Source organism: Manis pentadactyla, chromosome 9, assembly GCF_030020395.1.
Source record: "Manis pentadactyla isolate mManPen7 chromosome 9, mManPen7.hap1, whole genome shotgun sequence".
NCBI classification, from domain to species: domain Eukaryota; kingdom Metazoa; phylum Chordata; class Mammalia; order Pholidota; family Manidae; genus Manis; species Manis pentadactyla.
Genome location: NC_080027.1, coordinates 99651413 through 99679136, shown reverse-complemented (window position 1 = coordinate 99679136; position 27724 = coordinate 99651413). Strand labels below are relative to the sequence as shown.

At 40.9% G+C, this 27724-nt stretch overlaps 1 protein-coding gene across 1 annotated transcript in view; it reads left to right on the top strand.

Annotated features, from left to right (window-relative positions):
- The first annotated feature begins 1583 nt into the window (after nucleotides 1-1583).
- The window catches only part of KMO (kynurenine 3-monooxygenase), a 40198-nt gene continuing 14057 nt past the window's right edge, over nucleotides 1584-27724 (top strand). Inside the window, 6 exon segments of the mRNA XM_036918428.2 lie at nucleotides 1584-1713; nucleotides 19404-19473; nucleotides 19758-19855; nucleotides 20861-20950; nucleotides 24212-24260; nucleotides 27634-27721. Coding sequence (XP_036774323.1) covers nucleotides 1660-1713; nucleotides 19404-19473; nucleotides 19758-19855; nucleotides 20861-20950; nucleotides 24212-24260; nucleotides 27634-27721 — 449 coding nt within the window. The 5' untranslated portion in view covers nucleotides 1584-1659.

Genomic DNA, 27724 nt, shown 5'->3' with positions numbered 1-27724 from the left:
CCCTGGAAAGGGGGGGTGTGGAGTTTAGAAAGGCAGCCTTTGCAGACCCAGGGGTTCCAAGGTGTGACAATGACTGCTCTTTCTTGCTATCTTCACACCATTGTCTTCAGTGAGGCACTAGTTTGATGTTTAACAGACATCAGTTTATAATCTCAGTCTGTTAGTCAATAAGTTTCTTAAGACAGAGGCTTTTAGGAAAAAAGAATGTGAATAGTAAGTCATCACAGGTCAAGTTAACCTAAAACTTGTGTTTGGTCAGCCATGAGGCTAAGGATGTCTTCAAGTTAGGTGCATGTCGTACCACAGAGACGTGTTCCTGAGTGGAGTCCCTCTTGTCCTTGTGTCTTTCTTTGTGTTACAGCCCATAATTTTTAAAAAAGGAAAGAGACAGTTCTGTCTATATATTGATAATGACGAATTCCCCTAACTACAAGAAGAAAAAATAGGGTGTGGAAAAGGGCCTAAGATGTGCTATTACATATGGAAAGAGAGGGAGGGAGGGATGGGGAGAGAGAGGGCCAAAAGCCTTGAGGAATAGAGTAACCCAACGCCGAAACAGCGGTTGTCTCTGGGCAGGAGACATGGGGGACCAGGCGACAGGGTCAGAGGAAGAATGGCCGGCTGTGTACCCTTTGTGTCTTAAATTTCATACCACACGAAGATATTACCTATTCAAAATGAATAAATTAAAATACCTAACAAAACGTTTTCCGGCCGCTCTAACCACACTTTTCCACAAGGGGTCGCTATACAATGATGTTGAACTCAAGTTCTCACCAGGGCAAACCCCTCAGCGTTCTCCATGCCCTCCCCAGGAATGAGATCGCGTCCTCATGATGTTCTTACTTTATCTTACGCCTCATGTTCCAGAGGGGGAAAAAAACTCAATACACAAATGTGTGCAGAAAACAAATAAGACGCATTTAAAATGGAGTGCAAAAAGACAAAAGTGGAGAGGTGATATGAAGCCAGGAGTGAGTTTCCGAGAAGCACGGTATTAACCATCTCCCCTTTTGTTAATGCACAAACTTAGATTCTAAGGTTTCTAACATCCGAAGCAAAAAAGAGGAAGTATGGTCAGTCACAAATTACAACTCTTGCTCAGGAGAATAACTAGACAAAAACAATTTTTTCCCTGGTAGTCTGCTAAGGACAGTCCATGAGGACCCTCTAGGTAACATTCCTGCCGTTCTGAACAAGAATAATCTACAATCTCTAGGGAAACCATGCCGCCTTACTCTCGGAGAGAAGTATAAGGTGCTTTGGACTTAGAGGAAAAAGGTTTTACTCATGGTTAAGCATGAATGAAAATGAAAGTAAAAATACACGCTATAGAAAAAGAAGAAAAGCCAGAAGACTGTGCTTTGAAAAACATTCCGTGTCTTACAGGTAAAATAAACCTGAATGTTTTCACTTGGCTGGATTTTTCCAAATTGGGGAATTGCTAAATCCCTTTCTCTTAAAGCTGAGCTGATGGTACTTGCGGCTACTAATGGGTTAAACCCTGTCCTCTAAGTTCAAGGGAAATCAGCCCTGTTCCAACATTGCTACTGGCTCACAAATGCTGGGCGTTAGAGTATAAAGACTGGGGAAGGTCAGTGTGTAGGAGACAGTTTTCTCCTACAGAAGCTACAGCAGTTACAAGAAACACTGACAATTATGGATCCATCTGACATTCAAAGAATAAAGATAGCTGTCATTGGTGGTGGCTTGGTAAGAATCTGTTTGGACATCTTATGCCTCCTAGTGGTATTATGTTAATTATCATTACTCTTAATGATTATTACTAATCACCTGTGTGGATTATTCACTTTCTTGTGAAGCTTTTTTTCTGATATCTAAAAACATGCATTTGAAATACGGTATTAGTTTTAATTTGCTCTTTTCTAGGAAAGGTATTTTATCCAGTCGATACAAAAGTGTCTTTTTTCCCTTGTCATTTTAGTTTAACAGTTCTTAAAAACAGAAATAGAGCAGATTGAATTTGATTTATCCCAAACTGGCTGTGCTTTTGAAAACAGACATTAACGTAAACAGTCACTGTAGCCAGAATGTTTGCTTTGCTTTGGTTACTAACTCAGTGTATACCGTCTGATCAGAATAAAAGGGCCAAGAAACATGAAGCTGATGCAAAATTATCACATTGGATGTTCACTAGTTAATTGGGAATTATACCTATTTGGTCTCCTATCTCATTTGGCTGGTTCCAGTGGAGCCAGAAGGGGCTGGAGTAGCATGTTCCCCTTACAGGCCCGTGAGATGAACATGCGGCCGTTCCCCTTCCCCGCCTCCCCCCCACCCCCACACCGAGCAAGTGCGGGGGGGGGGGTGTCTCTCCTCCTTCCCGTGTCCCCCACCAAACCTAGTTCTGTTTAACAGAGGGCTGCCTCAGGTAAACTGTATTTTTCTCCTCTCAACACAACTCCTATTTTGGAATTAAAATATCCCATTAGTTAAAGTTTGATCATTGTGTTTTTATCTTTGGCATTTCAGGGAGGAGAAACACAATGGGGAGGACAGCAAATAAGTAATTTCAGTGACAGATAAGCACTATGAGCATCACTTGCAGGCTTTCAGCCCCTTTGCAGGTATGCATTCATCCATTTACTCAACCAAAATGTATTAAGGGCCTAATATGTGCCAGCCACTGTTCCAGGCTGTATCTAAATCTCATACATATATTTATCTAGTACATGCTAATATTGTTTTTTGTCCTGCCTTCCTTACTGTCTTTCCCAAAAAGTACTATGACAGTTCCTCTAACATCTCTGGTTCTAAATTTCAAGATGGCAAAGGAAGTCAATCACATGTCATTTTGCTCAGTGCATATGACGTATATAGTCATTTCTTCATACCAGGCTTCAATCCAAGTCTTATCAAAATTTTGCATAACATGAGAATTCATGAATTCAACAAAATGTTATTGCATGCTTGCTGTGTGCCAACATCCTTCCTAGGTGAGCATTTCAGGAAGGAGAAAGACTGGGGAAGGCAGCAAATAAGAAATTTCAGTGAGAGGTAAGCCTGATAAAGGCATGCAAGCAGGCTAATGCTGTATAGAGGGTATCAGTGGGGGGTCTACGCACAGTGTGGTCAGGAACAGCGCGCCTGAGGAGGGGCACCCAGGGACAGGGCTACAGAAAGCATTTACAGTGGAATGAGCCCAGGAAGAGAAACCTGGGGTGATAATGAGCTGGCTCTCGGCCAAGGTGCAGACAGAAAGGCAGAAAGAACAATGCTGCAGGAGTGGCTGGGGCGGGGGTGGGGGTTGGTACCGAGGTAGCCCGGCTTCCCAGATCTCAGAGGGCAGCAAGCTGATTGAGCTGTTCTGAGCACAATGGGAGGCCACGGGAGATTTTTAAGCAGGAAAGTAAATTGTGACTTTTAAAGATTCCTCAGGCTATTATGTTGAGAAGGACTGAGAAATTTTAAGAAGACAACATAGAGCAGTTAGGAGACTGTTGTGTTTGTCCAAGACTTGGACTAAGTAGGGTGGCAGCAGGGACATCGCTTAAAATATCTCATGGGAACCCAGAGGGGGTAACAAATATGTGACTGGGGGTAAGATTTTGGAAGGCATTAAAAAATGTGGGATGGGCTTCTTCCCGAATAACATTTAAACTTCATCATGGAACCACTTCATTGTCTGGGCACACATACGTGTGCTAGAAAATAAAAGACATAAATTAATATCCAAGTGTTAAGAGGCAACTAAAACTCCTCCACAAAGGAATTCTGCCCCTCTTACTGCTCAGGCCCTTGCCTTGGGATCATCATTGTCTCCTTTTCTCATTTTATGACAACCTTCATTCCACTTTTACTCCACCGGGAGAGGTTGGTATCCAAAATCTATTGTCATCTCCGGCCATTGCCACCATCCGCCTCAGGCCATCATCACCCCTCACCCCGGTCTGTAACCACCTGCTCAGGGTCTTCCAGCGTCTGCTCTCATCCACAGACGGCTCATTCTCCATACAGCAGCTAGAGCGCCCTTTTAAAACCTAAGTCTGATCATTATCACTCTTGGCTTAAAAGCTTCCAGTGATTCCCATTGCAAAAACAATTTCAAACTCTTTACCAAAGGCCGTACATGAACAGAACCGATCTACTTGCCTAGCCTCCCCTTCCCCCTTATTCTATGTTTGCTTTTGGTTTTTTACCCATTTATTAAATGTCTAGTCCAACTAGGATATAAATTTCCAATGTATTCCAGTGGCTGGCAGCAGATTTAACATTACTTCATGTTATTATTTAGGTAGTATTTGATAACTAAATGAATGGGAAGAATGAAAAAAAATTTTTAAGGATATGAAGGACATTTCATAACAGATGAAATCTTGAATATTGAGGATATTATGAAAAAAGCATTACTAAAGCAATTCAAGAAGGTTCAATTAAATACACAGAGGACCAAAGTATTTTCTCGCCCATCTTCTTCCTTACGTTTTTTTTTCACCTTTTCTGTTCTTTTCCTCCCCATGGGGTTGTATCCTAACTAACATTTTAAAGGCTCTCCCTGGCCCTTAGGGAAAATGGAGAAGCTTTACTCAGAAGTCCCAAGAGTAACGTGAGTCTGCCTCATTGTTCTCAGTGGTAACCCCCCTGGGGAAAAGTCACCCTAAGAATCTGTCCTTGCTCTGCCCTAGCGATCATCTGATCCTGGGGCAAACCAGTTGATTTCTGTTGTTTGAAGACATGTTCAGTCAAAGAGGTCAGAGGAATCAACAGATGAATCAATAAGGGAACTAAAGGTGATGGAAACTGTAAAGCATGATCACGAACTGGTGAAAGTGTAACCGGGAGAGTAGGAAAGGATGATAACACAGTATTACAAAAACATGAATCTGGATATGTGGGAAAACCGCTGCATTTATGGCTGAGGACTCGACTCAGGCATTTTCCAGCGGTGTGATGCACTGCTCCCCACCCCTCCCACCGTCCTGGGAGCTGGAAGGGCGGCCGCTCCCCTCCTGTAAAGGCCCTGGGTTTTGTTTGCCATCATCGCTAGCTGCATTCTATTAACGTTGTTAATGTGCAGAGTTTATCCCCCAGAGAAGTGTTTTTAGTCTAGAGGTTATCTTATCTTCGGGTCCTGCTCCCTTCCCTTTTATGACGGTGGTCCCAGGGCCTTGTACTGTGAAACACGCCACGCACACATATCCTGTGTGCATGAGTTTGCTTTCAGAGCAAAGTGGGGATGGAGCTCTTGGAAGTCGTGGGCAGTTAAGAGAAAGACAAGTGTTTTTCATCACAATGGTGGCGTGAGGAATTGGGGCCTTCAAAGGACTAACTCACAAAAGGATGCAAAGAACAAGCTCTCCTTTGCAGGCTGGAAGGCATTTGGCAGGGGAAGTTTTCCAGTTCTACCAAGTCAGCCTTGGGGAGAAACTGGCATCCGAGCTGCATCACTTAGTGTTTCTTCTTCACCAAGTGGCAAGTCCAAGAAGTCAGAAGAGAGGCGACCTCTCCTGTCCATGTATCTGGAGCTGTGTCAGTACTCAGGCCCTTGGGAATCAGAAATGCTGCTTCCAGGGACTGTTTCCAGTGTGATGGGGATGCTCAGAGCCAGGAGGCCCTCCTGGTGGCAGCGACAGTGACTTGAGCCCTCACTTTTTGGGCGATGCCAAGGACCTTGGCTGAAAGGACCATTAAGCACTCCAGGCTCCTCCATGGCCGTCGGTCGCAGAGCCTGTCCAGGCGTCTGGCATACACGCCGGCGATGGATGTTAGGCTCTTACTGAAGCATTTCTTCTGTCTCCCCGGCTGACAAGCAGCCCCATTCTCCGTGTGTTTGGCCCAGCGAAATTCTCCATTAAGAGATATTTAGAGGGTAAAGTCTTTCAGAACATCAGGATAAGGACACTCATGCATTTTATGACTTTCTGCTGATAATTGTGCCCTGCCCCCAGTAGTGAAATCAAGTTAGTGGCCTCTGCTGATGAAATTGCCTTGAAGCAGCTTGGCCTTGACTCTGAGAGGTTATGTCTCACAACGATAGATGTTAGATGCTGTCACAGATTTATAGGCTCACATGGCCTGGATGCTACTGCAGCCCTAGACAGGGTTCCTCCCTGCTCTCTTAGGCCCTCTCCACCTCACCACTCACTCTTCCCTCAGCTTGGGGGTTAGAAGCAGCACGAGGCAGAGAGGAGATGGAGTGAGTGTAGGAGGGTCTGCAAGCAGCTGCCAACCCAGGAGGTCTTATTCTGTCTGGGCCTCTGTTTCATCTTGGGCTAAAATTAGCCTGTAAGTCTTTTGACTCTACAATTCTACTGTTTCTATTTCATACTTCCTCACTCACTGATCTCTCCTTTGTTCTCAATGTGGCCTACATAAAAGCAGAAATCAAATGTTATCTGGAATTTTCACTTCCCCCAAAGTAAATAACCTAGACACAAAGTATATATCCCAGGCATAAAATCTCATAATTTTGGGTCATGGTGTATATATAGCTTGGTTCAGGGTATATACTTTTATTTTATGCAAATGTTAGTGAGTTAAACTGAGTGAAAGGACTTAATTATTATTAGCCTTTATTCTTATTTTTATTTTATTGTACTGAAGTAAACAAAACTCCATTCACTCCATTCTTGTTTTCTACTCACCAGGCAGTGAACCTTATATAAGGAAAACCCTCATTATCCAGCTCCTTTTACAAACAGGAGGAGGGTGGATCTCTCTGCCGCTGTAGAGGTCATCCTGAATTTGCTTGATATCCAGGACCAGCTTTGATTTTACTCTGCTAGCTTTCCTCAGTCTTTTGTATTTTGCTTATGCTCCAGTTCCTCTCACCAAACAAGTTTTCTTTTGATCTCTTGCTCATGTATCTGTATTTCTCTACCAGGTTTATCTAACATTTTGAGATTCTTTATGCTCCTTGATGGACTGCTAAGATGCCTGATACATCCCACTTTTACCCACATAACTGAGAAAACTCATCCCTCAGAGTTTACTTCATTTAGTACCTGGTGAGCTGTAACTACAACGGTTCCAATAACTTTCAACAGCTCAAAGCCTTGTTAGCTGCCTGCAAAGATGTGTTTTTCTTTCCTCTTCATTTGTCCCCAAACACTCTCAGTTTGTGCATCTGTCCATTCAGATCCGTCCACCCACCTATTCAATCTGTCCACTCAAAGAGACTACAGCATTCTTACAGACTGTGGATGGTAACCTAAACTGGTACTTTTTTCTGGAAGACAATTTGAAAAATATTTATATTAATAGTCTTTAAAATATGGGGGAATTGCAGAAAGTAACAGGAGCTATTCTTGAGCTGGCCTCAGCAAGGCATTGCATTTAGAGAACAGCTGCCCTTCAACCTAAGAGGAATGAAAAGTGAGAAGAATCTATAACACAGTCTCTCAGGAACACCAAATCTGGACTACTTTCAAAACCCACAGCAAAACCTTATAAAAATAATCTTGCCCCACTCACTCTCTCAATCTTTTTCACAAGCTTTGCAACTATTCCATAAACAAAACCAAAGGTGATCAGACAAATTCCTCCCTTACTCTAGGCTATCAAAACCCTCCCTGCAGCTAATTGCAGACTGTCTTCTCTCTCCTTCCCCATTCCCCAGTTATCTTTATTCCTCCCCAGTACTGAGGCTCAAGAGCCAACGGGGAAGGTAGAGAGATGGTGTGGGTCTCAGGAGTTTCTCAGGCAGGCTTGGTGCTTTTCACTAAGACTTGCCCTTTGGTGGACCATTTCGTCGAAGGAAGTGGGTGTGCTCCATATGATTGTGTATATCCAAAAAATTAAAATGCCTTCAATGTCCAAATACAAGAGCATTATATGAAACAAAATGTAACATGATTATTAAACATTATGATTTAAAATATTTTTGACATGGAAATAGATTCACAGTATATTATTCATTTTTTAATATGAAATCATAAAATAAAACATACTTGCTGCCATTTTTAAAAGAAATACCGTGTTTTATATACATGGGAAATGTTAGCACTGGATCTCCCAGGTGGTAAGATTGTGGGAGATTACTTTTTTCCTTCATGTTTATCTGTATCTTCTATTTTTTTTAATAAAAAGAATACTGAGTTCTTACTAAGTATCAGGTATTGTGGTTCGTACCAGAAATAAAAAGAGTGATAAAATACAAACCACATAAATATCATTATTCTCTGAGCACTCACAGCCTGGTGGGAAAGTCAGACAGGGATGTAAGGAACTCAATTCATTTTGAGAGACATTAAGACACATATATACATCTGTGGAGTTACGGAAGAAAAGGCAAAAAAACCTTTTGGAGGAGGAGAGGCATCAAGAAAAATTGCACTGAGGATGAGGTTTGAAAGAAGGCTAATGTTTCCCAGATAGGGCAGAAACAGATAGCTCAGGCAAAGGAACATTATATGCAAAAGTACTGCACAAGTAGTGTCGAACTGCACAACATATTCAGGGAATCTACAGTAGCTTGGTTGTGCCCTTACAGCCAGAGCAGGGGCGAGCAGGCAAGGAGCTGAGCAGTCAGGCTGCGGTTGCATTTAAGAATCTTTCTTGTCATGTTGAAACTATGGACTTTTTCCTGAAGACTTAGGAAGAGCTAATAAAGGACTTTAAGTCAGAAAATGCATTATCCAATTTCTGTCTTACAAAATACCTAGCTCTAATTCAGAGTATGGCTTGAATAGGTGGAGACTGGGAGGGGAGGATAATTAGAAATCTGTTGCAGTGGTCCGGGTGAAAGATGAGAGCTGCATGTAAGGCGGACTGGGGTATGGGTGGGAGATGTATTTTGAGAGAGATTCAAGAGGAGTAATCAATAGGACTTGCTGCCTAATTAAATACTGGCAGGTAGAGAGGGTGCTAAATGTCCTCTGAAGTGTCCTGGTTGGGGAAACCAGTGGGCAGAGTTGCCATTCTCTAAGATGTAGAATACAGGAGGAGAAGGCTTTGAAGTACCTGGGATGAGAATAAGTTGAATTTGAGGTATGTTGAGATGGAGATGTTTGTAAGACACCCAGATAGAGAGAGGTTCAGAGGCCAGAGATGACGTTCAGGAGAAGGATGTAAGTAGAGGAAAAGTCATGAATAAGCTTTTCTAAGAACTCCCAGGGAAGGCCTGGAGGACGCTCATCTTTTCATCATCAGGGGAGGGAAAATCAGACTACTCTTGGCCTGGGAGACCAACTCCAGATGATGCAGGTCAGAGAGCCCTGGGTAGGTGTAAATGATCAAACAGTATTTGGCATAACGTGCAGTTCTAGCCGAGGTAATAGTTACTAACAAAGTATGAAGGCATTTTTATGTGCTTATTCACAGTAGGTGTAGTTAACAGCTCATTCTTCTTACTATGTTCAAAGATCGAATTCTTGAGATACCAGTTTCCATGATAAGGAGGTATAAACAGACTTTTAAAAAGTCTGGTGACAAACTCAGAAACACCTATGATTCTTCAGAAGAGTTTTATATGCTTCATTAAGTCAGAAGTAGTTGACACATGTTTAACATTACATTATCATTTCATTTCAAGCACATTACAATAAAGAGGCATAAAATGCATGAAATTTTTATAATCATGATGCCCCTTCCTGTGAAGGTCAGCATCTGTAAATTAAAAGGTGCAGTTTTCTCATTATCATCAGACACTTGAGCAGTACACGTGGACAGGCCACATGGGAACCAGCAGAAACTTAGCGTATCCTATTACGTAAAACCACAGCAGCTAAACCCTAGAGGCACACCTCAGTATTTATATAAAAGAAAATTTCAAATTATGTATTTTCAAATTGGTAAGTTAGGCATCAGTATAAATGGGCCAGGGTGGGATCAAAACACATAACCCTTAAAGAAGGAGGTAAGAGGAAACAAAAAGAAATTGGAAAAAAAGAAAGAACCCTAAACTGGTAAATCCATAATTACATATAACCAAAGGATCTCCTCTGAGCTTTGCTTATTCGCAAACAGACTAGACCAATTTTTAATAAAACTTTTAATTTACAAATTATTTTATGACCAAAACTGTTTTTCACTGTGCTCTTTTGGTGCCTTAAAACAGACACTTTTTATAATTGTCCGTGTTCTTAACAGAACTGTCCTATCTCTATCAAGTCTTAATGCCAAGAAGGCACCTGGTGAACGCTGTGGATTGCTCCCTGCTGTCTTACCCTGCCTGTTTCTTCTCTCCTTTCACTACCCCCACACCCCATCCCCACTGTGCTCAGGAACCAGCTGCGCCTCAACCAACAGTCTGTAGTAGGCTCAGAATGGTGTGCACACATTTTCTTTTCCTTTTATATCTTCATGTCTTGTTAGCCTTTCTTCCAGGAAGTTAGAAATTACTGACAGTTATTCCCAATGGAGCACATTTTACAGAAAGCAAGAAAGGGAAATAAAGTTAGAGTTGAAAGAATACTTTACTGATCGCATTATTAATCCTTCCAGCTAAACTGACCAGTTTCTTTTTCTTTTAGTTTTATCGCAAACCCTAGTTACACAGAATTGGAATTGTCATAATCTTTATTTCAGGACACAACTATTATGACAGGTCTTAGAGAAGACATTTTTCCTTACCTTTTTTGCTTGTTGGTTTATTAATAATAATAAGTGGCAGCAGTGGCTTGGGACTCACCACTCAACATGAGAATTAACATATTGCCAATGACTGTCATTGCTACTGCCCACCCGTTAAAAGCATTGCCCTGAAGCTTGTGTTTATCATTCCTTTGCTTGTGTGTGTGTGTGTGTGTGTGTGTGTTTTATGCATATATACATTTATATGCTATTGCATAATTTCAGAAATGGCTGCATGGGAAAACTTCTAGAAATTATATATATGCATGTATCTATGGTACAATTTTAGTTGTCATTACTTTTAAGTGTGTCATACAGTACAAATCACCTGGAACTTATTCTTTTCACGTGCAGAATTACTAATATATTCATTCTGCTGCATTTTATTGTGACTGCACCATAGTTTATGTGTCCATTCCTCTGTCCCTTCCATCTGGCTATTTCCAGTATTTTTGTTTGTCTGTTTAGTTCTGAAAAGTGCTGCTGTGAATCTTATGGCAATTTACCTCTTTGAATATCTCTAGGGTATATGCCATGAAGAGAACTTGTTGATTCATCATATATGTGAAAATTCTACTTGATGAGATAATTTTGAGCAATGCATGAGATCCAACTGGTCCTCATCCTCTTTAACATTTAATATTTTCATGAACTTAGATTATATTTCATCCTATTGTGTCCATACCACCAGCGGTTCTTTTTCTCCCCCCATCCCATATTGGTGCACATTCGATTGGTGAACATATGAGATGTGTTGGAAGGCCAGGGATCAACACTGCCAACTTCAGAAAGGACTGGAGCTGAATCTCCACCCAAAGTAGCTTCCTCTCCCCAGTCCTGGAATCAGTTTCGGTTAAGAAAAGGAATGCAACCCTGTGACAGTAGACAGGTGGCCCGCCAGTGGCTAGAATGGAGCAATTCTGAACAGAGTCCCTGAGACTCAAGTTTGTCCTCAGTTTGTTAGAGCTCGTTTGCTATAGCTGAGTTTCCAGGAAGTGGAGGAATGGATTTCTTGCTGCTCTACTCCTAGATGATGGCCCTGCATGAGACCTGCACTGACCACCTGCTGTTTAGAGTATAGCTTGCCTGTCCTACTCGCTCCCTCCCTGGCCTGTTTTCCCACTTAGTTAAGAGCCATTTCTAAATTACTTCCTCCTGCCTCAAACCAACTTTCCTGACCCTGGTGGTCCCTCCTCAATATCCTCCCCCTGTTCTGGTTTCTGGAATTGTAACACTGCAGAAGAAAGGGGAGTTTCACAAACCTTTTTCTTTTCCTTCAGTGAGACTTCAGCTATTTAGCCTTTAATCTCTTCTTTATTTTTTTCTAAATGCTGTAGAGCAATTTAGCTTTTGGAAGAAATTCACTTTATTGTATGGACTTCACTGTAAGCTGATTGTTTTTCTTTTTCTTGATACAAACTTACCACTACTACTGCCTTTCCAAGATTTTCTTCAACACACAAGCCAAAGGAACACAGACAGGCAACTTTTCATAATTTGGAGGAAAGTGGGGAAGGAAGGAAGAGTTCTAAGAAGATGCTCATGTTTGACACGAGGAAATCACCTGCAGTGAAATCAAAGGAGCTGTGATCAGTGAAACTTGGACTCCAGGATGCCGCTGGAAAGGAGCGAAGGAGGAGATGAAAGGTGTTGAGACACACAGTTTTCTGTGCCAGATATCAGGCCATACCTTTAGCTCAGACAGCTTGGTCACTGCCAGGAAAATGACAATAGTCATAGAAGGTGAAGTCGCTTCCGAATGAGGGAGTAAAATGATCTGATCAGACACACCGAGTGTCGACAAGTGATATGCTCATAATTTCAGAAATGACTACATGGGAAAACATAGTAGGTTGGTTGGCTTGTTTATTATGCCTATTTTTTTAGAGCAGTGCAAGTTGCACAGCAAAATCGAGGAGCAGGTACAGAGATTTCCCACACACACCCTGCCCCATTTTCAACATCCCACCAGAGCTGTACATTTGCTATGTTTGATTTCCCTACCATGACACAGCATCACCCAGAGTCTGTTGTTTGTACTGTGGTTCACTCATGGGTTCAGACAGATGTGTAATGACATGTACTCATTGTCAGGGTAGCATGCAGAGTGTTGTCGATGCCCTGGAAATCCTCCGTGCTCTGCTTACACCCCCAACCCTGGCATATTTATTATAACAAAATAATTGAACATGGATATCTTGGTTGGCCTCCCAGTATATTAAATATGTGAATTGCTTTGCAAAAGTTAAATTTGAAAACTTTCCATACACTTACTGGTTTAAATAGGGACTAAGGTTTTAAATAACCATCACCAGTCTGCCTAGGTGGAATAATATGAAAAAAAAGTTAGGGGCTCATGGTATCACTGAATGGCAAGAGGAGACGCAAGTCCTGAACCACTAGATTTTTTAAAAATAATTATGTAAGTGATTAGAGGCTAAGATGCCTTGGAGCAGAGGAGTGAATACTGGTGTGGAGGAAATAAAAGAGGGTAGGGCTCCTGTGCCTGCACCTGGTCTGACTAATAGACCCTGAACATTGAGCAGGTACAAGGCCCTCTCCTCAGCCCCAACCCCAACTGGAGCTGCTGAGAACCTTCCAGGCCTCACATCTCAGAGCTCCTCTGGTCAAGTCTCCTCTCCCAGATGGGTGCTTCTCCAACTCTTTGGCTCCTCTCTCCCAACTCACCTCCTCATTGCTGCCCTCCCTCCCCAAGTCTTCACAGGGCCTCTGGATCCCAGTTTCATGGGAAAAAAATTCCCAGGGCTTTCACTTTACTCATTGAATCCCTCCTTGAACTCCTGGCCTTAACTTAAACCAAAGATCAAAGACTACCTTGCAGCCTTCTGAAGCTCAAGAATCTCAAAACAGGGTTGCCAGGTATTCCTACTTACACCACAACTCCCTGCCCTGTGAGTCTCCATCTGTCCACGCAAACCCTTTGAGGCTTGTGTCATCTCCTTATACTGCCTTCTGTCACTGACCATCATTCCAACTGATCATCAACTCCTCGCTTTCCATCCCATCCACATAGCCAAATCCCATCCTGCTCGATTCTGGTGGTTTTCTTTCTCCACCTAGAATCCAGCTGGTTCAGCACTGTGAATCAAAAATATAGCCTCACGTCTTGGTGCCACTATAAATTCTTCATATCCATCTTCAACTATATCTTCAATGCTATTCAGTCAGATCTCTAATTTATTGATGAGGAGCTCACATCCTGGAACCAGACTGTATCCATCTGTATCTCGACACTAACTCTAGCACTCACTAGCTGTGTTACCTTAGGTGACCCACCTAACCTCTCTGTGCCTCAATTTCCATACCTGAAAAGAAGACAATAACAGCACCTTCTTCAGAGTGAATGGTACATAACAACCACTTCGTGAGCATTGTGCATAATTACTATTATTTCTTTAATCAGATTTCTCTGTTTCATTCTTTCTAGGAGTTATTTTTAGCCTTTATCACATACTTCTAGTAGAATCTTCTTCCTCCTGACCCACCCCACCCTTATATGGCTGACTTCTATTCATTCTTTTAATCTTAGCTTAGATTTCTTTTTTTTTTTTTTCTGAGAAGTCGCACCCTAACTCCACACCCCAACATTTGGGTTAACGATCCTTCCTCTCTTAGGTTCGCTCTTAGCTGAACTTCCTGTGTTATGACTGACTGTAATACCCTTGACAGGCCTGGGCATATCTTGCTCTCTGTCATATTCCTAGCACATAGCTGGCACATAGAAAAAAATCAGTAAGTATGTGTTGAATAAATATACAAATAATATTTGAAACAAATGAAGACCCAGACAGGACTGTGAACTCAGCCATTGTGTATTATCTTTGGGTTACTTTTAATGCCTGAATGGGATAGAGGGGATAGATTAAAGAAAAAGAGGGGATAGATTAAAGAAAAAAGGGGATGCAAACTCAACAGTCCAAGCAGGTTTATTGCTGAACCTGAAAGGGCCCCCCTGTCCTGGCCAGCAGAACAAAGGAAAAAAGAGGGTCTCTAACATGTCAAGAGGCTTTTTATGGCCAGGGTTTTGGGGCCTCTTTGAGGGGAGGGCTCAGGGGAAAGGTGGGCTTGTGGCTTGCTGACATGTCCTCTGGAGAATGCTTGTAGCCTAGGGTAGATGACACCTAGGTCTCTCTGAAACTATGGGTGGGCTTATTTAAAAGCTGATACTCAGGTCCTGATTCGACCAGTGCCTAACCAAAAATCTTGTAAAACTTAGGAATTATAAATATTTTTCAGAATAATAATTTTTGTATGTCTCTTGAAAGTTGTTTTTATATTTCCAAAAGGATTCACTGTCTTTATCAACTTGCCTCTTCTCTAAGTGTCAAAATAGTTGCAACCTTCAAAGCTCTACTCAAAAGTAATCTTCTCCAAGAAGCTTTTAACCAATCCCTCTGTTCCGGTTATCCACTACTGTGTAACATAGCACCCCAAAACTTAGTGGCCTGAAATATTAATCTGTTACTTTGCCTCAGAATTCTGGGTGGACTGTCATGTGGTTGGGGCTACAGCCATTTGAAGGCTTGACTGGCAGGGTGTCCAAGACGGCACACTGCCATACCTGACGGTTGGTTTTGGCTGTTGGTGATTGAAGAACTCAGCTGAAGCTCTTGCCTGGAGCTACTGCATGTGGCTTGTCTATGTGCTCGGGCCTCTCACACATGGCAGCCTCCAGAGAGTTACTCTTCTTACATGACCACGGGCTTCCGAAAGGCAGAAAGCAGAAGCTTCTAGGCCAGTAAGGACTATGTGTGGGAATAGCTCGAGTGTCACTTCTACTGCATTTTATTGATCAAGTCTGTCACAGGTTCTCCTAGATTCAAGGAAGTGGAGAAATAAAACCCATTTCTTGATAAAGGAGTATAAAGGCCACATTGAGGAAGAGCCTGTAGGATGGGAGATACAGTTATGGCCATCTTTGAAAAACATAATCAGCCACACCCCTTGAGGCGAAATTAATCCCTTTCTTGAGTGTTCTCTAGGCATTATTCCTTTTTTTTCCCCACATTGATTTCCACCTCTGGGCCCAGAATTATTTTATAAGGAAAGATCTTTCCATCTGTAGCACAGAAAACATTGGGTAAATGGAATAAAAAGATAAGACTCAGACATGTAATTATTTTTATATGTAATTTTATATATACATATAAAAACATATAAATGTTTTGTGATTAAATTTATGTTGTAAATTTTTAACCAACCCTTTTTAGAAACTCAAATAATGTAGGGGATCGACAAAATTTTCATGTGAGCCTTCATAGTCGAAAGTAGTTTACTAAGCACTGATTGGTTTATATTTGTTTCTTCTTAACTAAAGTAGATGTTACTGAACCAAAGACAGCCTGGGAAACCTTAGATCTCTAAAGTTATAATTATATAATAGATGCTCAATAAATTTTGGCTTGGTTTGGACACAAATTTAATTTGAAAATGTAATCACTACCATTCATTTATCCATTCACCAAATATTGATCAGGACCTCACATTGCAAACACAATGGTGGAGGTTAAGGATAAAATGGCAAGCAAAAACAGTTTGCAGCCTAGGGAAGGGTAGGTAGATATTGATTACAAAGTTACCATAAGGTGTAAACTTTCAACTGTGTTGAGCTCTTTGTATTCGTTTCCTGGGGCTGCCGTATAAAGCACCACAAACGAAGGGTTTAAAGGACAGATATTTGTTGTCTCACACTCTGGAGGCCAGAGTCCAAAATCAGGGTGTTGGCTGGTTGGCCCCTTCTGAGGGCTGGGCGGGAGGGGTCTGTCCCAGGCCTCTCTCCTTGGCTCGGATGTGCCATTGCCTCCCCGTGTCTTCACATTGTCCTCCCCCTGTGCATGACTGTCTCTGTATCCAAATTCCCCTTTTATGAAGACTCCAGTCACATTGGGTCTGGGCCCACCTGATGACTTCATTTTATTTAATTACCTCTGTAAAGACCCTGTTTCCAAATAAGGTCACACTCTGAGCTGTGGGGGTTAGCAGGACTTTGGCCTCTTATTCTGGGACTGGGGGTGGGCCCAATCCCACTCTTACCTATTCTCAAAGAAAAAGCCCGTAGTGCTCCCAGAACTCACAAGGGGAGGCTGGAGAAGTCAGCGCGGCCAAGGAAGGCTTCCTCGAGTAGTGAAGCCCAGCAGAGATCCGAGGAGGAATGGGCACTTACTAGGTAAGGAGGGGAGAGAGGAAGATTCTTAGCCATGGAAATAAAAAGCTCTGCATGCCCTGGTCAGGGAAGCACAGGGTAAAGAGCTAGCGAGGCCGTGCAGAAGAGAAATGTGACCATCATTCCTAAATAAGACAGAGAAAATTTGAGGCCTACAATGTTGTTGTGTTTCTCTAAAGAGGATTATTTTTGCTTCTGTCAGGCAGCTGGGTTACAACAATCCCAAATTAATGTAATTCATTCAGGTTTATTTCCAGCTTAGCCTTCTTCTAGGATGTTCCTGTTTACAGTGCTGACCAGAGCCTGGGGGCTTATTGAACCCTCCAGAGTCAGGATGGGTGTCCTGAACTCCACATTTTGTCCTTCTAGCTTCAAGAGACTGTCAAAAATGCTGCTGAAGTTCTCAGCCTGTCCTGCAGCCAGTAGATATCCCTAGGCATGGCTCCAAATGCCTGGTCCATCTCTCTGTGATTCCATTTGCTCTTAGCAGAAAACTTAGTTCAAATGACCTATTTCACCATTCCATCAAATGGAGAATAGGTTGGCAAGAGGTCAGATGGATGTGGGTGGAGTAAACAGAAAACTTGACATCAGTCAAGCATGATGATAATGACAATAGAAGCAGAATGGGGAACATGAGAAGAGGTGGGCAGACTGAGGAACATTCTGAGGTAGAACTGGCAGAACTTAGAATGGCTTAGTGGAGAGAAGGCCAAGGATGAAGCCCAAGTTTCTAGTTGGAGCAGGTGGTGGGATGGGACATCACTTATTGGTATAGGGAATGTACGGAGAGAACTGGCACAGTGGAGGCAGGGCTGTCAGGCTTCCTTTTGGATCTGTTGATTTTGGGGTGCTCTGAGGCACTGAGGAAGCTCACCAATTAAACACTCACATGCATGAGCTCAGGAAGGAGGTCTGGGAAGGAGGTGTGTTTGCATCACCATAGAGGGGGGAGACAGCCCAGAGTGGAGTTTTAAGAAACTCCAATGTGCGATTGTCTTTCTTTGCAAGGGTGAAAGAGAAAAAGAGGAAATGGCCAGAGATGTGTGATGAAAACGAGAAAATGAGGGAAGATTAGTGTTTCAAGAAGAAAGGTTAGTTAACAGTATTGAACACTGCTGAAAATTCAACTGTGATAATTGAATACAGATGATGATCCAACCAAATTTCACTTACCAGTTATGAGGCAGTAAATACATCACTGCACCCTATATAAAGCTGTTAGGAGGACACCACCATAACGTTTTGGAAGACAATAGGCAAAAAACTGCATAATGTCAGGGTAAGAAAAGATTTCTTCAACAAGATACCAAATGCATTAACAATATTGTAAAAGATGGATTGAGGTGAATATGTAAAATGAAGAGTTCTCGTCATTAAAGGTACTACAGAATTTAAAAAGCAAGCCCCACAATGGAAGAAATTTGCAACATGTAAAAATGACTAAGGCTCCGTAGTAAGATCTGTGAATAACTCAAATGATCAATAGGAAAGGGTACAGAAATCCCCACAGACAATGGGTAAGAGAAGTAACCAGGCACTTTACAAAAGAGGAGATCCAGACACAAGAAGAAAGGCTCAGCCTCTTTAGTAATCAGTCACATGCAAATTAGAACCAGGTTCCACTCTCCACAGCATTTAAAAGTTGCAAAACTTCAGGTGCTGGCAGAGATGATCTCTTAGAAACTGCTGATGGGGAAACACAGTAGTACAAAGTTCTGCAACAGTTTGACATAAAACGTGAAAATACATAAACCTTTGACCAGGGATGTCCCTTCCTGGTATAAAACCCAGAGAAAGTCACATGCAGAGGGACCAGAATGTGTGTACAAAAATGGTCTTGGCCACATTGTTAGTAATATTCCCAGACCATCATTTTGCAATACATACATTGCAATATATACATTATGAAATCATTGTGTTGTAGTCCTTAAATTTAAACAATGTATGTCAGTTATATCTCAAAAGAAACTGGAAAACAATATTCTCAGACCAGAAACAATTCAAATGCTCTTCAACAGTAGAATGGCTAAATAATCAGTGAGATTTCATACAGTAAAGAATCATACAGTCAGGAAAATGGATGACATTGAGAGTTTATGTGCACCCATAGAGATGAATCTCATAAGCATATTGTTGAGTTAAACAAAGATTCAAAAAAATAAGCAAGTGTGATTCTAACTTTGTCAAAAGCAGGCAAAATTCAACTAAATCACCTAAAGGCATATACCTAAGTGTTAAAAATGATGAGAAAGCAAAGATGGGTTATTATGAAAGTCAGAATAATGTTTACCTCTGGGTGAAAGTTTGGGGATTATAACAGGAGCTGTGGGGTGGCAATGTTCTACTTTTTGACTTTTTGATCAGAGTGTGTGGTTATATGAGTGTTCACTTTCTAAGTATTCTGTAAACTGTACACATGTGTTAAGATCTTTCTGTATGAAAGCTGTATCTCCCTATACAAAAGAAAGACAAGAAAAAACTACCTCTAAAATTATACCACTTAAACTTGAGTTAATCCCATAATTTTTGCAAATGATACTTCCCAGTAGTGATTGAACAGATCCATGTGTTAACTGAGGCCAGCAAAAGTACAGCACATGCAATGTTGCATTTTGACAGTAAAAATTCACTATTAATATCTGGGACCAGATAAAAATATGAAAAAAAATTGCTTGTTTTCTAGGTTGGAGCATTAAATGCATGCTTCCTTGCAAAGAGAAATTTCCAAGTTGATGTATATGAAGCTCGGGAAGGTAAGACAATGCTGAACATTGCGGGATATGGTTCTAATTCTTTGATCTCTTCCTCTTCAGATTTTCAAAAGAAATTTTTGAAAAAAGAGGATGTTAGGCTTTTTTAAAAACCTCAGCTGTCTAAATTTAATTTCATACAAATTTACTGCTTTCAGTGTTTTCCTTAGGAGTCAACCAGGTCTTTTAATTTGGATGTGATGGCACATTGTTCAGGTGTCCATGCGCTCATCCAGTCCTGGCATATAAGCAGGTGTGTAACATGGAGCCTCCTTCCAATGTCTCAGATATCCGAGTGGCTAAATTTGCACGTGGAAGAAGCATTAACTTGGCGCTTTCTTATAGAGGACGACAAGCCTTGAAAGCCATTGGCCTGGAAGATCAGGTACCTTGTTAATGCATTTTCCTTCTAGAAGATAACACCCAGTGTTTTTGAGCAATTGCATGGTCATGATTTCATCCTGCTTTTAAACGTCATTTACCGTCAAGAACCTCTACATGAAAACTCATCTTAACATGCTTTTCAAACTTCTAAATTTGGCAAGAGGATGAATATTTGACACTGAGCACCTGGGGAGATGGGGGCATTACCTGGGGCAGCGGGATATTGGCCTCTGATGCTGGGCTCTCATGGAGGTGGTGACTCTTCTGCCTACGTTAGTGTGGCCAAGCTGGTATCCGTCTGTTGACTGTACAGGTCCATAATCTCTTCTCCACCATTCTGTACTTCAATAAGCCAGACTATGCTGTTTGTTAAGTGGTACCCACATAAACACTGCTTTACCTATCTAAAATTTGAAAACTTCTGAATTCTGAACATAATAGGCCTCAATGGTCTGGATAAGGATAGTGGGCTTATAGATTTTATTCATAAGGGCTCAATCCTACTGAAATTCTCACTATCATGTGGCTTGAAAATGTCAACTGAAATATTTTTCTAATAGTACTTTTGCTGACAATGTGTCTTTGGAATGATAAGTCAATACAAGCGGCATTTCTATCTCAATTTTTGCAGGTGTGTGTGTAGGAAAATGCTTAGCAGCAGGCTCAGGAGCCCTGGGTTCTTTCCCTATACATTACTCTTCTCTTGTGATCCTGAGAAAATCACTTAACTTCTCTGACAGTGAACTGCTTTCTCCCATTATGCTATGTGACTCAGACCATATAAGCTTTAAGTCGATTCCACAATCTAAAGGTTAAACAAAAGCAAAAAGCTAAAATTTGAAGAAATTTAGTTTCCACTGATTATTTACACCATACTGTGTTTTCAAGGGCCCCTTATACTATTTTCCAATTTTTTTGAAAAAGCACAATTTAAAAATAGTACCTGTCTTATTTGTGTGATGCCACATTACAGAAATCGAAATCGGTATTTCTGGTTTTATTTCAGATTGTATCCCAAGGTATCCCCATGAGAGCAAGAATGATTCATGCTCTTTCAGGAAAAAAGTCTGCAATTCCCTATGGGACAAAGTCGCAGGTAGGTGAACCCTGAATTACTGTTTGGTTACAGCTGAGTCTAATGTCTGGAACTTGTCGCTTGCTTGGTGACCCTTTTTGTCATCTGTAGACCTACCTTTGGTGTTACCTGTCCCAGTCTAGAATTTGGGGACGTATACTAGTTAACAAGGGCCCAGCCCTTAACCAACATTCAATAAGAGTTAGTTACATCACCATCGCTATTAGGATGTTTTTTTCCTCTATGCTTTGCTCACACTGGCCTGGGACACCCTTTCCCTCCTGTTGCCTTCCCATTACATAGAGAAGATTACCATGTATCTATCAAGCAGCATAATATGCAAGAACAACTCTAGAGGGTTTTACAATGTTGTTGCCAACCCCAAACTGACTCTCTTGCCCAAAATTTATTTAAAATAGTACTTAAAGAATGAGCCAGAAATGGTTTCAGTGCTGTATAATTTCTAAAACAACAGAGGCCAGATGGTGATGTAGAGTTTACAAAAGAAAATCCATTATCCTGCTTTGTATTTTTCTTCTTATCTTCTGCATAGTAACATGGTAACTACAGAGTTGGGCAAAGTATATATTTTTTAATCTAATTATACCTCCTAAGTTGGTTTCTTTGAGAGAGAATCAATGTACCAAATATCAATCAGCCAGAAAGAAACCCCAACTTTCTCTATCCATCAAAGCCTCATCTTATTAAGTGTAGAGTCCAGGTGAGGTCCACAGCCCTCTGGATCTCTGACCTTCTGCTGAGCTCCCATTACAGGTATTATCAGTGCTTCTCAGACTCACAGGGATCTTGTCAAAGTGCAGAATCTGGTTCTGGAGGGCTGGGGTGAGGCTGAGGTTCTGCATTTTAAATACATTCAGGTGGTGTCCAAGCTGCTGGTCCAGGAACCACACTTTGGGTAGCAAGAGATAAAGTACATATGCTAATGGGAACAGGGTCCTTAAGCAACTTATGATGATAAAAACGTCTGAACCACACCCAGTAGGAATGTCTCCTCCAAGTCTTCCTCCTCCAGCTACAGGTCTGTCTGCATTTTCTCCTTTGCGTGGTCCAGACTCCTCCTGTTTTGAGAGTTCTTCCCATTTACCCCCCAGATTGCCTTGGGAACTATCAAAATATTCTCTAAAATCTAGTGCAGGTCAGCACTCCCCAATTCTTATTCCTAACCCCCTTGCCCAGAAGGAGAAACGGTGGCCCATCACCAGAAAGCATTCTCACCTGAAGGCATTCAGGATAATGCAAACATTTTTTCCTAATATATTTGAAAAAGTCAGTACTGTGGCTATTGTCTTGCAAATCTCCAAAGATTCTCCGACTTTATTATGTCTGTTTAGGTTTATTATTTTTTTGGTTACAAAGGCCACTTTTTAGCTCTTATTCTTTTTTTTTAATCTGTTTTTTTTTTTAAGGACCTTTTTAAAGGTTGATTTGAAACAATTTAGTCTGTCAAACATAATCAAGTCACTAAGCAGCATCAGGTGGTAGCCAGTTACAGTATTGGATTAATAATGTTTAATTCATTTATAATCACTCTAATACATGCCTAGGAAGCATACACAGAACTTTATAAAATGCAATATGAAGAGTAAGAACTGTTAATGATGAATCATATTATAGATTTTTTTGCCATGCTTTGAGCTAAGATTTGAAATGGAGGGCTGCCAGCTTGCAACCAGAGGCTTGTTCCTGTTTTTGTCTTCTGATAAACTAAATAAGTTCAGTAAAGTTATCCAGATAGGAAATCTGGAGCTGGAATATGAACGTTATTTCTTTTTATCCATCACCAAAAATGAGGGTTTTTCTTGTTTTATTGAGAAATAATTGACATAGATCACAGTATAAGTTAAGGCATAGAGCATGGTGGTTTATTTTACATGTATTGTGAAGATTTGCTTATTCTTATTCATATTTACTCTTCATAAAATCAGCCTTTTAGAACAGGTGTTGGAGAAGCTAGATAGGCTGGGAGTGACTCTAACCATTGTTCACGGTACTGCCCCAGGGTGGGGGGTAGGGCAGACAGGGGCTTCACTGCTCTCCCTGCAGGACCCACGTGTCTGTCCTTCATTCTCAGATAGTACAGGTGTCAACTGGGCCTGGTAACTGAAGGAAAGAATATCTTCCCCAGGAAATGAGCAGGTCCTGATTTGAATGTCTCCTACCTGACTTTGAATAATGTGCGTGGTTTCCATTGAGATGAGTTGATTGATGACACAGGAGACCAGAAAACAGAACTGTGAGGCAGAGAATTAAGAGGCCTGTGAACTGTAATTTGTAGCAAAGACACAGGATGCTCCCCCATAGCATGACTGAGTCACTTTTACACTGTGGGTTTAGCTGTCAATTTTAAATGTCTGCACTTGGATGAGGTGAAGATTCATCAATTCGCCTATTTGTCTTAAATGTTGTGATGTCCTGTAATTTGGGGAAAAAAATATGCTTTAAATTTTTAAAGCAATGGATTCACCCTGACTAATGAAGCTACATTACAACTCTGGTGGGCTCACTTGTGCCTTTGTGGGCCTCTCTCCCTATAAAACAATAAATATGAAAATTTAGATTTTATGAGTGCATTGGTATAAAAATGAATATAATCCAGGCTGGATTCATTTTATATACTCATTATATTTATTTATTTTTCACCTGATTTTAAAATAAACTAAAATTAAACGATTTTCATCAGCCCCTAAAAGTATTGTGGATACCGGGGGCTGTGCCCACCGTGGGTCATGGATCAGCCCTGCTGACGTGTTACAAAGTCGGAACAACCCACAGGTGTCCTAGCAAGAGTTGATCCTCCTCCTGCCACAGTCCCCCGCCCACCGCCACACACTGACATACACTCCATTCACATGGAAATAAATGCTTTCGAAGTACTCTCTTTGGGAAATAGCACATTGATTCTAGTGGTGGCGTCGTCCTACTGACGTTTTTCCAGCAGCTCCATTTGGAGACCCAGAATGAAGATATGAGACTTACGATTTTGTTGTTGAAATAAAATCATGGTAGTGAAAATAATATTTTTGCAACAGGAGAAGGGTTTGGTTTGGTTTTATAGTATCTAACTTTGGAAAAACCTAAGTGTAAACTTAAGCATTATATTATATGTATTTGATTTTAAAAAGACTACTTAGTTCAATGCTTATAAAACTAAGCTTGCAAACTTCTGCTAAATAATAAATATTTCCTATTGCTGCGTGAATAACACAGAATCATATTTATGCATCCTCCAGACAAACAGTATTCACTATGTTTTTCTTGCAGTATATTCTTTCTATAAGCAGAGAAAATCTGAACAAGGAGCTATTGACTGGTAAGTGTAGGGTATTATTGACCAACCTATTGTCATTTTCAGTAACACATGTGAGACCGATCTTGTCACATGATTTATTGGGTTTTGTTTACTATTCCTTTGTATAGGTTATTAATAGCAAGACTATGGGCAGTACACAGTCCTTGAAAAGTTGCAGTGATACATCCTCTAGCATCTCTTTTTCATCTTATCACTGATCTAAATAAAAATCATTTGTTCCACATTTATTAAATCCCTATTGTCTTCGAGGCATCAGAATGAATAGTGCTTACCTCCCCGTGCAGAGCTCATGGTCTCCTATAATGACAGATAATACTTGAGCCATTTGCACAGACACGATGAGATTTGTCTTCCAGAAAGATGGAGAGCAGTAGTGTGGAGGCCACAGAGAAGCAGTTTCTAGAGTGTGATGGACCACAGCCACCGAAGAGTGGCTGGAGGGGAGGGTGCAGATCCATGGCATTTGGAGGAAATAAAACAGACAGTGGGTGTGGGAGGCTGAGAAAAGGAAAGTATAAACATAACCCTGAGGATTCTAATGTGACTGACTAAAAAGGTCTAACTACCCATGAGCAGAAAAGCCCCTGGGTTGCAGAGGAAATTTCCATCTTGGATCATCAGTCCAGTCACATCCCATGTAGCCCTGGATTATACTCAAGATTTTCTCCTTTTCAGTAGCAAACTGGTCACTCCCTGCAAAGCATGCCACTTGAGTGTTTCTATTAGTTTTTGACTCAGTTCCTCTAATGCAGTCCCACAGCCTCTAATTTTTAGAGAGCAGAGGCTCTGCCTGATTTTTCTGCATGTCTACAGTCCCCTCCCCAGAAAGAGTTTGCAATGTGTCCATTGAATTTTATTGAATTGATCAGAGCAAAGGAGCTGGGGGGAATGTCACTCTAGTTGATTCACCAGGGACTTAAGACACAGAACTTAGTGTTCTTTGTAATTTCATATATTTACCTATATTTTTAAGACTGAATTTTGGATGGGTAGATAGGTAGGGTGGGCGTAGGTGGCTAGATTTATTCATGTTCATCTTAAGAAAAGAAACCACAAACCAGCTTTTAAAAAAGTAGTATTGCAGCAGATCTGAGACAGTCTCTCTCTAGAGCACGCTCTGAATTTATTAAGACAAAAATCATAGCAAACCTTCACTGAGGCACCAGGCACTATGTCAAGTATTTTACATGCATTGATTTACACAATCCTCCCAATGACTCTGTGAGGAAGGGATTACTTTTATCTCAGTTTTACAGGTGGTAAAGGAGGCTCAGGGAACGTCCCGTGTAGAGCTATCCTGTTAACAAGTGGTAGAATATGGACTGGAGCTGGAGTCTGTTTATTACTAAGTCCATGCTTTTAACACTTATAGTCACTGCCTCCAATCATATATGTAATATGTGATATATTATCATATAATACTAAGGTGGGGAAGATGCAACTGGGTGTGCAGACAGAAGCCCCCCTCCTGGTTTTCATCAGGGCCATGCTGCACAGCTCCCATCTCCCTCAATGTCACAAATTTGCTCATAAGTGGAGCCAAATCTCTTGACTCCTTTGCTTAGCGAGTATATGTGAGCTGCGCACTCCACGTATAAATACCCATTCCTCTGACTGCCAGCTCTCCAGTGACAGCTTCGGAGGACGTCATTTGCCACATCAGCACTTCAAGTAGGATTGTTTCATGGCTCACTGTTCTGGGAGTTGTTAATAATTATTCAACAAAATGAACAGTAAGTGGTGGTCAGTACTGATAGATCCTGCATCAAACAAGTCTTCCCTTAGGTACTTCTCAGGGCCTTTACTCTCGACGTCTGCATTGTGGATCTTACAGAGCAATGCTGTCCACAGTGTGGCCACAAATGCCAGCCACGTCTATAATTTTAAATTTTATATTAACCACATCAAAAGCAATAGCTGAAATAAGTTTAATAATATATTTTAAATGAATATACCCAAAATACTATCATTTCAAAGTGTAATCAACAAAAGATAGCCATTCATGAGACATTTTATTCTTTTTTCTTTTTATACAAAGTTGTTAAAACCCAATGTGTACAATACGTCTCCATTCAGACTGGCCATGTTTCAAGCACGTGAGAGCCACATGTGGCTGTGGCCAGAACAGCTGGGGCTGCAGGGTCAGAGTATTAGCATTTCTCTAATGGCTTTGACCACAGAACTGTTGTTTTTTTTTAAGGGAATCTATCCCAGGACTAATCTTCTGTGGAAAATTCTTTGGGATGTATCAGTATACACTTCCGTAAAAAACACAATAAAATTTTATTTAAATTTAATTTTAAAACCAGCTAATACCATAAACACATTTTGTGTTTGTAAAAGATACCCTTAGTGGTTCAGGTCAATCTGATTTCTCCAAAGTTATTTGCCAGAAGATTTCTTAAACGTACATAAGTCTCTGTTTTAAGCGCTCTCCGTTTTCAATATTCTAAAAGCACCCATTCTGTATCCAAGAATCTTAGTCTTCAAACCCCAAACCCAACTCCAGCAAAACAGAAGAAAAGAAGACACAACCTGGGATGAAAAAGGGAGGTAAATGTAAATAGGACTATGGAACTGGAAACCAGAACCTCCAGCTTCTTTTTCCTAATTTTTTACTTTTCATTAGCTTACCTCTCCCTCCAGGATCTCAGTTGCTCCATTTATAAGATCAGGGGTTTGGGGCTGAATCATCTCTGAGGTCTACTCTACACCTGCCCTCTGATTTGTAGCTTTAAGAACATCATATTTTGCTACTATGACAAGAATTGATTAATAGTTCCAAAAATGAAATGCACTAAATTCTATAGATTGCTAGCAGGCACAACAAACAACACTAAAATAATTTGATTCTGTTTATTGAGAAGTTTCAAATCTGCTCACTCATTTTTTCCCTAAGGGTTCCAGTGTTTGTTTACAGAAAGAATTTATGTCTGTAATTTATATTTGTGACAACTTGAGTCACAAGTCTAAAAGACTTGCCAAAAAGAGATAGGCAGGCATAGTAAGGGAGAAGGAGTTTGCTATTTGCAACCACAAATGATACCTTAAATTAGAGGCAACTTTAAAAATATGGGATTCCTGCTTCTTTTCCAGGGTGCCAACAATTACATAGATATAAGAATTTATGTAACGGAATTAGTTGGATTTCTTTTTTTTTGAGATGAGGATAGTTTTTTATTCATCTCTTTTACTACCAAGTTATCCTGGAATATTTGCCAAATAGTTGTCCCATTACCATGTTAACAAATTCATTTTTACATTGCTAAGAATAAATGCCTCTATTACACTGTTCTCAGAAAATGACTCCTGTTTCAATTTAAGTGAAATGAGAATTGGAATTTCTATTTGCTTTCTCTCTTTGTTTCCTCAGCTGTTGAGAAATATCCCAACGCAAAGGTGCACTTTGGTCACAGGCTGCTGAAATGTGACCCCAAGGAAGGAATGATCACAGTGCTTGGGTA